The sequence below is a fragment of the Takifugu flavidus genome, chromosome 14, assembly GCF_003711565.1.
Source record: "Takifugu flavidus isolate HTHZ2018 chromosome 14, ASM371156v2, whole genome shotgun sequence".
In the NCBI taxonomy this organism is placed as follows: domain Eukaryota; kingdom Metazoa; phylum Chordata; class Actinopteri; order Tetraodontiformes; family Tetraodontidae; genus Takifugu; species Takifugu flavidus.
The window spans coordinates 1,374,209-1,388,136 of record NC_079533.1 but is presented as its reverse complement, the minus strand read 5'-3'; the positions used below and the strand labels follow the sequence as shown (position 1 = coordinate 1,388,136).

The following is a 13,928-nucleotide window of genomic DNA, read 5'->3' as shown; positions in this document are numbered from 1 at the left end:
TAAGGTTATAAGTGAAACCAGTATTAATCTGAAAGGTTAATCAAAGGCATGATCTGTAAATATTTAATTTAGTTACAGGTTAAAAAATGATAGTAATATGTAATTACCACAATTCCAACCTCTCAGGTTTGCACTGTTCCAAAGGAGAATATATATTGTTCTGGCCCTCACTCTTCCCAGGTTCTCCCACCTCTTTCCCTCCCATCTCATCATGGAGATCCATCTCACCTGTGGCTCATCTTTAAAGGCACAACCTGTCTTAGATGACTTCCTGTCTCCCTCACCATCTCCCTCCTCGTTGGCTGGTGTCTACCAGGCACCCTCACCTAGTTTTGTCTCATTTTGGTTACCATCTGTCGGCTTTTTCATTGTCCTTAAATCAATTTATCATGAATAAGTGGTCCCCGTGTGGCCCTCCCTCCTGAAGGAACTGGGCACAACACACACACTCAGAAAGTGTGAGGACCCTCGGATGGAATAATGGACATTTTTGAGAATGGTGTTTACCTCAGAGTTTCCAGTCGGCAGTTTGGAAAGTGGAGAAAACCACAGAGCAGCTTCACTCCTGGATCCTGCAGCTGGTTCCAACTCAGGTCCAGTTCTCTGAGATGGGAGGGATTGGACCTCAGCGCCGAGGCCAGAGAGCCACAGCTGATCTCTGATAAACTGCAGTTAAACAATCTGAAAAATGCAGGATGAGGTTATACGGTGCAGGTCTGCATGTTATCTGCGTCAGTACTAAACCTACGTTAGTTCTTAGTTGGGTCAGACCTGAATTCACGATATTCCAAGGAATGTTTTTAATGTCGTGCATCACAGCAGTGTTCAGAACAGCCTCACTTCACCATCTTAGCAGCTGGTATATAGGCAGAAAAATGAAGACTGACCTGAGCCTCTCCAGTTTACAGTTTGGACTCTCCAGTCCAGAACAGAGCCGCTTCACTCCTGAATCCTTCAACGCGTTGTCGCTCAGGTCCAGAACCCTCAGATGGGAGAGGTTGGACTTCAGAGCTGAGGCCACAGAATCACAGCTGGTCTCTGATAAACTGCAGCGACTTAGTCTAAAATAACAATTATTTTGAGAGAAGACAAATAAAAATCAACATGTACCAGAGCAAAACACAGCTTACAAGCAACAAACCTCTGGTCCTGCACCGGCTTATCTGCCGTATGTTCCTATTTTGGGTTCTTTCAGGGCGGTTGGACAAGATCTACAGCGTATGTAAAGTGTGTGTAGGTCAAAATACCTTCCAAGTTTGTGAAACCACATTTCTCAATAGCACTCAACTCTTGTCAGGAGTTGGGACAAAGCGACCCACTCCTGACAGCTTGTGGGCGATGCTGCAGCGACCCTGCAATCCCTACACTCTCTGGTGAAACCAAATCAAAGGTTTTAGACACTGCTGGATGCTGGAAGGGGGGCTATAGTCTGGACGCATCGTTCCCCTGACTGCACATTTCTCCAACAATGATTGGCAGCTGGTGTCACTTGTTCTCCAGATGAGAGAAGGAAAGAGAGCCACCCCACAGTGTGTTTGATTGCCCCACTGCAAGCTCAATGCTGCCAGAAAACATTGCAGGAGCATCAATTCCCCTCAGGGCATCAACAAGGAGCTCAGGAAAAGGTGCAGCTGCCACCTACTAGAGACAAGCACACTGAGCTGAGATTCAAAGCCCTCTCCTCCCAAGAGAAGAGCTTGTTTGTTGGAGGCTCTTCTGGGCGATACCTGGTGCCACAGCTCCAGCTCAGCCCGTCTCTGGAGCTGAGGTGGAGCTTAGCAAGTTTCATGGTTCTCCACCACTTCCTCTCGCTGAGGACCTTCTCAGCTGGTGGTTTCTGCTCCACCTTCCAAGTTGAGCAGGTGATACTTCTGCATTCCTGCCACCAGTGTCTCTGCAGAAAGACTCTTCTCTCCTGTTTTATATTAGATTGTAGAAAATTAGGATTTTTGGCTGATGTCTTAGATGTTGTTGACTAAGAGCAGGTTTTTCTTTAATAACATAGAGAGATTCGATGAGAAGAGCAAATGTATTATTTTATGAGCTACTTCCACTACTATTATATACACATACTTCCATATTGTCTTAGATTGCAAGCTGCATTTATTGCATCGTTCATAGAAAGTCATATTTGTGAGGAGAAAAACTCCAATAAGGTCATTTTCTTTAATGACCATTACAAAAGAAGGAGGCGATGAACAAACAGATTTATATAAAAATGTGTGAAAACTTATGGATGGAAACCTTTTTAAAATGGTTGCATTGTGTAGAATCGGTGTAGAATCAACTTGTTGACTTCTGATTTGGACTCCAATGGAAGTGAGGTGCAACAATTGTGGATGCTGAAAGCTTCAGATCTTCATGAAGGTTTCTGTGGTTGGACTGACCTGCTGCCCCTTTAAGAGGGAGGCAGGTTTGGGCTTCTGGCTGGAATGAAGCCACCTAAGATGAGAATGACTGCAGGCTTTCGGTACCAAGGTTTAACAGGGTGCTCACTTCACACTTGGGCTTTTCTCTTTTTTGGGATGGCTTTTCTCAGGAGAGAAGGGGCATGGCACACTGCAGCAGCTTTCTTTTGGGGTTCTAGTTTTCCTTCTGATCTTTAAAAGACAGGAAGAACCATTTTTGATTGGTCTGAATGTTTGGGGGGTTTTGTGGCCAGCCTAAAATAAAACAAGACAAATCTACAACTGATACTTCCTTTCTAGTCATTGATGACCGTCCTCACATGGGACAGATTTCCACAACCAATTTAATCCTGCAAATCTGTCCTGTGTGGTCTTTTTTCTGAGAACTGTAACACTACGTTTATAACAAAGATCAAACATGGAAACAGTTATTGTCTAACTAGTTACACCTGGGAAAGTACTGGATCATCTCTGACTGACCTGAGAGTCTCCAGCTCACAGAGAGGATCCTGGAGAAAACCACAGAGCAGCTTCACTCCTGGATCCTTCAGCTGGTTCCCACTCAGGTCCAGAACCCTCAGATGGGAGGGATTGGACCTCAGCGCCGAGGCCAGAGAGCCACAGCTGATCTCTGATAAACTGCAGTGTCTCAGCCTGGAAAAGGAATAAATGGGGCAAATAAAAACACATTTCTAAATCTGAAAATGAAGAGAAAAGCAGAAAATGTAAAAATTTAGAAAAGACCAACAGAGGCCTCCTGACCTGAGCGTCTCCAGTCTGCAGTTTGGATGCATCATTGCAGAAGACAGTAACTTACGGCATCTGCCAGGTTTTGGTTCCAGATTAAGCTCAGCTCCCGTAGATGAGAAGGGTTTGAAGTCATTGCTGAGGCCACAACTTCCCAATCACTCGTTGAAAGAAAACTACCAAACAGTCTGTTGTGCATGAAACAAAAAAAGTGAGTCAAACTTTGGGATTTCTCATCAACTTATCTGAGAATCTACCTCAACACAAATGTAGCTCATTTCCTGGAAAAGCTAAATTCAACACCGTAGAGCAACAGTTTGAACGACCATCAGATCTGAAATGCAACTGAATTATTCTCAACATTTGTCTTATTTTAGAACAGCTCATAATTACTCAATATTTAAAATGATTATAGCAAATGGTTTAAAGAAACGTGCATCTTTTTATCTGTCTATCGGCTCTTTGGATATTTTGCATTTCATCCAATTTGTACGATGGTGCGTCAAGTCTTAATTCAGCGATCCGATCGATGACATCAGAGTCTCTGGTTGCATCGATTGCCCTCAGCTTCTGTTATATCTGCCTGTTTTCCTTCAAATCATTTTCCCTGCACCTTTTGTTGCTAGTGATGAAGTTGCCACCTAACGGGGTGGAAAGGCTCAAACAACTTTGTGGGTCACATAAAGGCTCCAAACGGAACCGCCACAAAGACCTAAAACACCCATTTAAACCAACGAGGCCGGCTGTTTTTACGCTGAACAGATGAAGCAAAATAGTCACGTGTCATTCGTTAAAATGTGTTTTTCTGTCGTTAGAATACGATGTATACAAACAAACAAAAGTGATTTAATGACATGACAGTAATTTCATGATAGTCAGTTAACTTGTGGCTCCTATTATTCCTGCCTTATGTTGGTTGTCTAGATTGACCTTTGAACTTATATCCAGCCAGTGTTGAACATTTCTGGATGAATTGTTGGTGTTTTAATTTATGGACGCTGCAATGGCAATAAAGAATTGAAGGAATGACCACTGGAGGGGGTATTGCTACCTGACATGATCCACTCGCTTGATTTAAACGCCGATGTCCGGCCCCAAAAATCTTTACTTACTCGGCCTTCCTGCAGTTCCTCACAGCTGGAATCAGGCGACGTCGTCCCTCCTCTGAGGTGTTGTACTGCTGCAGGTTCAGCTCATCCAGAACCTCCTCTGACATCTGCAGCAGGTAGGCCAGAGCTGAACAGTGGATCTCTGACAGTTCCCTCTCTGATTTCTTCTCTGACTTCAGGAACTCTTGGATCTCCTGATGGACTGACTGATCCTTCATCTCCATCAGACAGTGGAAGATGTTGATGCTTCTGTCTGGGGAGATTTTATCACTGTTCTCCTTCTTCAGGTTGTTGAGGACCTTCTGGATGGTTTCTGGGTGGCTGTTCCTCTGATCCAACAGTCCACCCAAGATCCTCTGATTGGACTCCAGAGAGAGACCATGAAGGAAGCGAACAAACAAGTCCAGGTGGCCATTTTCACTTTTGAGAGATTTCATTAGTGCTCTCCTGAGGAAGTCATCAAGAGATGTGACTGGATTAGAATATTCTAGGAACTGATTTATAATGCTGTGTCTTTCCTGGTGTAAAGGTGGAACATGTAGACGGCAGCCAGAAACTCCTGAACGCTCAGATGAACAAAGCAGTAGACTGATTTCTGGAAGATCACACTCTCTCTCTTGAAGATCTCTGTACAAACTCCTGAGTACACCGACACCTCGGAGACGTCCAGTCCACATCGCTCCAGGTCTTCTGAGTAGAACATGATGTTTCCTTTCTCCAGATGTTCAAACGCCAGCCGACCCAACTTCAGAAGGAGTTCTTTATCAGCCTCAGTCAGTTCCTCTGGTCTCTGCTTTCCTCCATACTTCTGCTTCTTCCTCTTTATCTGAACCCTCAGGAAGTGTGAGTAGAGGTCAGTCAGGGTTTTGGGCAGCTCTCCTCTCTGGTCTCTGGTCATCATGTCCTCCAGAACTATAGCAGTGATCCAGCAGAAAACTGGGATCAGACACATGATGTGGAGGCTCCTGGAGGCCTTGATGTGTGAGATGATTCTCTTGGACAGATCTTCATCACTGAACCTCCTCCTGAAGTACTCCTCCTTCTGGGAGTCAGTGAAGCCTCGTACTTCTGTGATCCTGTCAACACACGAGGGAGGAATCTGATGGGCTGCTGCAGGTCTGGAGGTGATCCAGATGAGAGCTGAGGGAAGCAGGTTCCCCTGGATGAGGTTCACCAGGAGCACGTCAACTGACGATACTTGTGTGACATCAGAGATGACCTGATGCTTGTTGAAACCCAGTGAAAATCTGCTTTCATCCAGGCCATCAAAGATGAACAGAAGTTTCCAGACAGTCAGATCTTCTGCTCTGATCTTCTGTAATGTTGGATGGAAAACATGAAGCAGTGAGAGAAGACTGTGCTGCTCATCTCTGATCAAGTTCAGCTCCCTGCATGAGAGCGGAAGCACCAGACTGATGTCTTGGTTCTCCAAACCTTCTGCCCAGTCCAGACTGAACTTCTGCACTGAGAAGGTTTTTCCAACGCCGGCGACACCGTTGGTCAGAACCACTCTGATGTGTCTCTGTTGCTCAGATAAGACTTTGAAGATGTCCTGGCACTTGATTGGAGTGTCCTGGATGTTCTTCTTGGAGGTTCTCTCAAGCTGTCTCACCTCATGTTGTGTGTCCACCTCCTCACTTTGTCCCTCAGTGATGTAGAGCTCAGTGTAGATCTTGAGCAGGGTTCCACTTCCTGCTTCATTAGTTCCTTCAGTCACATGTTCACATCTTCTCTTCAGACTCATCTTATGACCTTCTATCACCTCCTGCAGTTCACCACCCTCTAAAACAAACAATCTTTTAAATCCTTTTACAATTGTCATCTACAGCAGTAACACAGATGTCCTCAACTGGAAAATATTCTGTCATGTTTGAATGATAGAAGCAACAGTCGGGTAATGACCCATCTCACTGTCAGTTTGAAATGTTATGTCTTCTTATGTACACCTATTCTTTTATTTCATTGGGTTTCAATCTAATTTAGTCTATAACAACCATTTCCATGTCTTCCAAGAGTTTGCTTGGACTAAACAGCTGGTAAAAGCTGGATGATATTTAGAAAAACACATCAAACCTTCTCCAAACACATCATACTCAGCAGACCCATTGTCCTGTAAAGGTCACCTGCCTTCAGCTCTTTAACACTTTCCAGAACTAAATGACTAAATGTTGCTAAATACTGTCTAAGCATTTAGGAAGGTCTTAAGAGGGTCCAGGGGTTCCAGTGGAACCAAACAAGTGCTCTCTGGATCTTCTCTTGCACATTGTAAATACACACGTTGTTCCTTTATTCCGACCCAAAAGTATCTTATAAATACAAATGTACGAGCTTACGTGAGACGCTGTTGTTCAGGTCGGCGGTCTGCAGTTCAGTTCTCCGTTTCTTTTCACCCTGGGACAGGAGGAATCTCCAATGGAAGCAGACCGTTTCTGATAGCTGTCAAAAATGGGATAGTGGTTATACATGTCTACTGGGCGTTAGCAACGCCTAAGAAAGGCTGCGTTCACTTCTACTTTCAGTTTGCTCTGACAGTTGAAGATTGAATGAACACTGAGCAAAAAATATAAAGTTATTTACGTTCTAACAAGCTCGTTTAGTTGGAGAAAAGTGTATTTGATCTAAGTGTTTAGTGGCTTTTCTTCATTGTGAATTTATGTTAAAATAAAAGTGCCAAATCAGGAATATAAACTCATAGAATAGAACAAAAGTTCTCCATTTATGCTCCAAATACAGTAGTCTGGTCTCTGAAACTGATCATTAAATAGCACAGAGGTCACGCGTATTCAAAAGCTTATTTCAACCATTTAGAAATGACTGATATTGTTGTCTATGGGTTTATTAGAACCAGGAGCCTTATAAATAGACTTTTTAATGAATTTTCATGACGTGGTGGAACAGTGTGGCAGAACAAGCTGCAGACCTGCCATGTCTTACCCATCCGTATCTAAATGGAGAGCTGGAGCACTCTGCAATGATGGATATTGTTGGGAAACTTTAAAATATATGCCTAGGAATTTTTGTGAGATGATGTTAACCCATGTAGGAGAAATGACCAGTTAAAAACACAAGCAATTTTCAGTTTTAAAAGATTTACCACACTAAAATTAACATGGGAGTTAATGGGAGCGAACACCTGACATGTTGGTGCACCGTTTCATTTTAAGGACCTGATGAATTTAATTTTTCACAATAGTAGAGGCTAATACCCACAAAATGATGTTTTGTATGGTTGTGAAATGTTCTAAGGCAGAGTTATGTGGTTCAGAAAACCTTACTTTAAAGGTGAGCCTTGAGGTCCGATACCAAAGTTTAAAGGGTGCCACACAAACACATCATCACGCTTTAGTTTTCTTACATTTCCTCTGAACTTCTGAAGGTTATTATTCTACCTATGGACCGGTCACTCTTCAGGGACACACAGCTGGGCACTGTGGACTCTGCTCTGTCCTCGTCCATCCTTAGGAAACATCAGAAATAGTGATGAGACTGTGATGAAGGTAAATAATCTGTAGAGGTTGGAGTTAAATAATCCCAATTCACTGCATTTTTATCAAACAGGAACATTTCTAATCCATTCTGGATAACAACTGAATCAATAATCAGTGATGTCTCTGTATAATTCTCATGTTTTCAGAGTTTAAGCTGCTTTTTTAACTGTTCCCTGCAGTGAGAAAAGAACTGGCACCTTTTCCAGCCCCTCATCCTGCAGCACTGAATGTGCTCTAAAGTTCTTTCCAGAGCAAACGTCTCTGCACTTGCAGCAACATGTTGTAGTCATGGATCCGTGAGGAGAACCGGATACAGGAAACGCCCCCACTTTGATCCCAAAACCCTTACTTTAAAGGTGAGCCTTGAGGTCCAATACCGAAGTTTAAAGGGTCCTCTTTGGACCAGTCGCTCTTCATGGACACACAGCTGGACACTGTGGACTCTGCTCTCTCTTCCTCTTCCATCACACATTCGCTCATTTTTAAATGTGAGTCTAAACGGTTAAGCAGGAACAGTCTGCTGACACAGAAAAGAAGATTAAAGAACATGATTCTCAGCATGAAGACAAGCAGAGGTCTGTCCAATGACGTATTGTCGGCTCATTCACATCCAAATCTATTATATGATGTCACCCTGTACATCATACAGGCCACATATATATTGGAAAACAGTTTTGGGACATCTTAAAAGTTTACACCATGTTAAATATAAAATAGTTGTGGAAAAAATGTTTCTCCTGGGTGTTTCAAAAGGTGCGGTGGCATTAGACGGACGCACACAAATACAAATTAAATCATTTTTTATCTGGTTATGGTTTACAAGAAAACCTAAATTCTTTCAAGATGTCAGTTCTCAACATTAAATTCAACAAATAAGATGAGAATGCATTCAAAACTAAACAGAAATACGTCATCACATCATCAAAGTGGGTCAAATGCAGCATCATCTTCTGTCATCTCAGACAGGATTCCAAGAAGAGGATCTTCATTTTCAACAACGCACCTTGACATCTCATCATGGCTCGTCTGTCAGATTACAAGCAGCTTTTTTTGATCAGGCGCATCATGTTTCTCACCAACACATGATGGTGCTGGAAAAAACATTTGTAGCCTGACCTAGAGGTCAAAACTCTGCATGGCGTGCACAGCTACTAGTTGCAGCTGGTGGTTGTGGCGGAGGAGATCCCAAACATATCTAGCAAGCTTGTTTTGGAGCAGAGCTTGTCCACCACCTCTGACCCCACTCATCACAGAAGTCCCACCATATCCATGGCCAGGTGTGTTGGCAGCATTGGAGCCAGCCTCAGGAAAAAGGTGTGTCAATATCTCAGAAGTGATGATCAAGTTGACACGACCCAACAGAAGTCAAGCAACCCAACATGCTGAATAGAATAGATGACACACAGCAAAGGGCAAAAAACACCCAATTCTGCTCAGACTAATCTGATCTGACCACATGTACAGGACCAAAAATATCAAAACACCATGGGTTTAGGTTTCCTTTCGTTTTCTTGACTGCTTCATTCAAAACAGAACACATTTCATAAATCCATAATAACAAATTCATATTCCACAAAGAACCAGTTGTTAAAACAATAAAATGGAATGCCTTGATCTCTCCCTCTTTACATACTCTCCTTTTTTAAATAAAGGATTGATTGTCCCCTTGGTGGAGGGACAAAGAGAGGAGGCTAAAACTGTCGCGTTTGTGTCCCTCTTTCCGTGGATTTTTCCACTAACTGCAAATAATATTGTGACTTATTGTGAGTATTAAAATGTGCTTCCTCAACCTCTAAAATGTTGGCTCAGGGTTAGCGGAAAACGCAGTTAGAGGAAACACGCTACAAAGTTTGATCATCCGTCACAACATTCCCGTCGACCAGCCGCAATGTGCGTCCGAAACACGCGCACGCTCATCGCGAACACGCAGCTTATTAAGCCGCATCTCGCAGCGGAACATTGATTCGAGACGACAGCAGTGAAAGAACCAAATGCTACCTGAATATTAGAGGTTTTCCATCAGGGCTCGGTCACTCAAGATGGAGCCCGAAGTTGAGAACTTTCACTTTCGCTTCTTCTTCCTCTACACGTCACGTGTTTGTGGTTGGATCGCGTCATATTCAGCACAGGCGCCTCTCTTCAGAACAATTTGGTCCACGTTTGAACTGAAATACTGGGAAACAACTGGAGTTCGGCTGACAGATGTTCGTTTTTGGGTGCGGAATCAAACTGTGTCAACTTTTTGATCTATAGGATCCCCTCTGGTTCAAAGTGTCCCTATAGGATATTGACAGTTCTGACCTTTTGGGGGCTGCACACACCTCTTAATGGTGACGGCACCAACGGAGCTGATCCAGTTGTCATCAGCTGGCCAGTCTGACTCCAGCTCATTAGGGGAAATTTGCTGATCTGGAGGAGAAGCTTTCAAAACTTGACGGGCTGGGGGGGAAATGACTGTAATTTTGGAATCAGCGTGCCAATTTTATTTTTAATCAGAATAATTTCAACAGGATATTTTCAAATTGTTCCCCAGTGGAGCTGCCAACTGAATATGGTGACCTGCTGCTACACACAGAAATCCGATGGCTCAGCAGGGGACGGATTTTGCTTCCTTTTTTGTCCCTTTTGAGTGAAATAAAAGAGTTCATGCAGTCCAGAGGGGAAGACGCCGCGCTGCTGGAGGACACTGGCTGGACACTGGACCGTGCATTTTTAACGGACATTACTGGGAAACGGAACAGTTTGAACTGGGAGCTGCAAGGCAAAGGTGAGACTGTTGCTGAGAGGATCAGTGCTGTAAATGCATCTAAAGCCAAGATGAACATTTTCTCTGTGCATTTCCAGACAAAAGGTGCTGCACTTCCCCTCTGTGCAGATGGTGCTGAGAGACAACGCTTCTGCATGTGAGGCTTTGGACTAAAGCGCAGAAAAGTGCTCTCAGCTCATAAAAAGTCTTGGGCAAGAGTTTGAGAACAGGTTTTGGGACCTGGATCAGCTTGAGCCATGTGTGTCATTCATTTCTAACCCTTTCATGAACGTGGACATATCATGCATTGCTCAGCAGTTCAGTGCAACCTTCAGCCTGGATGCTGCACAGATGCAAATTGAAATTGGAACATTGTGAAATGAGCTGCAGCTCAAAGCCTCTCAGGCTGCACCAAACTTTTGGTGCCTTGTTGACACAGAAAAGTACAGTGGTGTATGTACAGCAGCTATGGAGGTTGCAAGCCTTTTTGGTTCGACCTCTCTTTGTGAATCAGCCTTTTCTGACAGGAACTTTCATCAAGAACCAACACAGAAGACGCCTCCCTGATGCACATCTGCCAGACTCACTCAGAGCTGCACTGTCAAGTTCCCCACCAGAGGACAACACACTGGTAACCGCAGCAACGCCAGGCTTCCCCCCAACGGACAAAGAAACGGACACCAGATTTGGTGTCTCCTTCAGAATTTGTTAAATGTGTTTGTAAAATGGAACAATTGTTTAGGTTAAAATGTTCATGTGAAAAAATCTGCAGACTGAAGTGTGAAGTTCAAAACGTAATCAGATTTATTTTAAAATCTGAAAGTTTATTTTTGTATTTTACATGATTTATTATTTGTACAAACGTGGTGCAAAGTAATTCATGATTTATTAAAAAATGTCAGTGGCTAGTAAAAATGGGACATTGTGATTTCCTAGGACTGTTTCCTAGCGAGAGTGAGCTCACGAGACCGGAAACTAGCTACAGGAACCGGAAGTAAACAAAGGAGCAGACAACTTTGCGTTCAAGTTTCATTCAAATATGCAAATAAAGAGTAAAATAACAAATACATTTAAACTTAACAGAAAATATAAAGACTCATCAACTTTATTTATACCCAAAATGTAGTTTCTGTCATTACATAAACTTCCTCATGCAAATATTTACACTGTATGATATTAAACTATTAGAATTACACAAATGTATTTTTAACTTATGCCAAAATGTACATGTAAAAATGTTTTGATCCTCAGTCACATAACACAAAGCAGATAAACACATAAGGAAACACAGTAAAGTTTCAAATTTAAAAAAAATATCAAATCTAAAATATATTCACAAAAATAGGCATAAAAATTAAATTGAGAATCTGTGACTGTGTACTTTGCAATCCCTTGCTTATTCTAAGATTATTCTTTTTCTTATTTTAATTATTCCGTTTTTAGAATAGTTTATGGTTGAAGCCAGAACCTCTGAACGGAGGCAAAACTTGACATGCAGAAAATGGGTGAGCTTGTTAATCACAGAAGAGGAATTTTAAAGTCTTGTTTAATGTGAAGAGGGATAAATAATTAAACTATTAGACTATTTCAGACACTTTCAGCCTCAGCTGTATCTTTTATTTATTTTTTACAAAAAGCATCTTTACTCTTTGGCCCCATCTACTGTCTGTTGTGTTTCTAATTTGATCCAGCTGGTTGTGTTAGCTTTACCTGCGCAGAGGTTCCTGCTACAATCAGGAACAAACTCCACTTGTTTATTCTCACAGTCTGCTGATAAAATCTATTCTTGTTCTCCTAAAGCTGCAGAAAGCAGCAGTGGGCCTGACTTCATGCTGCACCTACAAACCTGAGAATGAGTTAACCTTCAACAGCACCCAAAGAATCAGACATTATAGCTGAATATCACGTCAGCACGGGACAACACAGCTAATAAAGCAGCAAACATCTGTCACACTCTGCTCCAGCCCATCGACTCAGCACTTTTCCACTGCCCTGCTCACACCACACCCTCTGATCACCACACCTGCTCTCAGTCACTGATCACACACCTGCTCTCACTCATCAATCAGATCACCTACCAGTATATATTCTCCAGCCTCACACTCACTCAGTGCCAGATTGTTCTCTGCTATGCATGACCTTCCAGTGTTCACCTGCCTGTCTTCCCTGTATCGACCCTGCCTGTGTACGACCTGCCTGTTCTGCCTGACCCCTGGTAAATTACCTCTGTCGTCTGTTTTGACCACGAGCTCAGCCATTCTCCCTCTGGACTGTTTGCCTGATTCTGCCTGCCTCCCGGTTACTGAACTTTTGCCTGCCTTGACCAGGTCCACTGCCCCGCCCTCGAACTGTTTTTGTGTGCCTGATTGCAGTTAATAAACCTATTAACTGATCATCAGTTCATTGCCTGTTTTGTACTGCACTTGGGTCCATACCATACTCGTCACAACATCGGTAGTGGGCGGAGCTGAGGGGTCGCCATTAATTGAGAAACATAAATTAGCTCCCCAACAGATTTCTGAATATATTTTTTAAAAGGATAATAAAAGTGTGTGTGTGTGTGTGTTGTGTGTGTGTGTGTGTGTGTGTGTGTGTGTGTGTGTGGTGTGTGTGTAGGTGGTGAGAAGATGACACTGTCCATCTCGGTGCTGCTCGCTCAGTCTGTCTACTCTTGATCTCTCAAGGCTCCAGAAACATCCACATCCAAAAAATCATTCACTTGGTTAAAAACAAGTTTTCTAAAATTTTACTTAAAAATGGTAAGTTGGATACAGGTCGATAGTTATTTAAAACGCTGAGGTCTAGATTGCTCTTCTTCAGAAGGGGCTTCACCACCGCCGTTTTAAAGGAGGTGGGGAAGACACCCGTCTGAAGAGAGCAATTCACCATATACCGTATAGAAGATGTTCCTCAAAGATTCCATAAAATGTTTTAAAAAACGGTGTGGGAATTGGGTCTAAAAGGCCGGTTGTGGCCTCACTTGGGAGAAAACTCGACCAAGTGTCCTCGCATCAACCAGGACAAAACTCTCCAGTGTCTCCTCAGGTGATGCAATGATCCAGGAGTGTTCCAGCAATAGAGGCCAGGGTCTACCATACCAGACCTGACCCCAGGTGCAGACTGTGTGGAAACGCCCCTGAGACAGTCCAGCACATCACCGCAGAGTGCAAGATGTTAGCAGGCAAGGCATACATGGAGCGGCATAACCAGGTGGCTGGCACAGTGGACAGGAACATCTGTACCGAGTATGGACTGGAGGTCCCAGGGTCCAGGTGGGAGACACCCCCGAAAGTGCTGGAGAACAAGCAGCCCAAGATCCTGTGGGACTTCCAGATCCAGACTGACAAGATGGCGGTGGCCAACCAGCCTGACATAGTGGTGGTGGATAAACACCAGAAGACAGTGGTGGTGATGGATGTAGCAATCCCAA

General features: G+C 43.4%; 1 protein-coding gene across 1 annotated transcript; it reads right to left on the bottom strand.

Annotated features, from left to right (window-relative positions):
- Nucleotides 1-124: 124 nt before the first annotated feature.
- On the bottom strand, nt 125-10,381 carry LOC130537287 (NLR family CARD domain-containing protein 3-like). The gene is given in 11 exon segments (XM_057053969.1): nt 125-681; nt 888-1,061; nt 2,889-3,062; nt 3,171-3,343; nt 4,268-4,772; nt 4,775-6,046; nt 6,598-6,700; nt 7,185-7,230; nt 7,620-7,721; nt 8,102-8,269; nt 9,751-10,381. Coding segments are annotated over 5 exon segments (2,040 nt in total). The 5' UTR covers nt 7,203-7,230; nt 7,620-7,721; nt 8,102-8,269; nt 9,751-10,381; the 3' UTR covers nt 125-681; nt 888-1,061; nt 2,889-3,062; nt 3,171-3,201.
- Nucleotides 10,382-13,928: the final 3,547 nt, after the last annotated feature.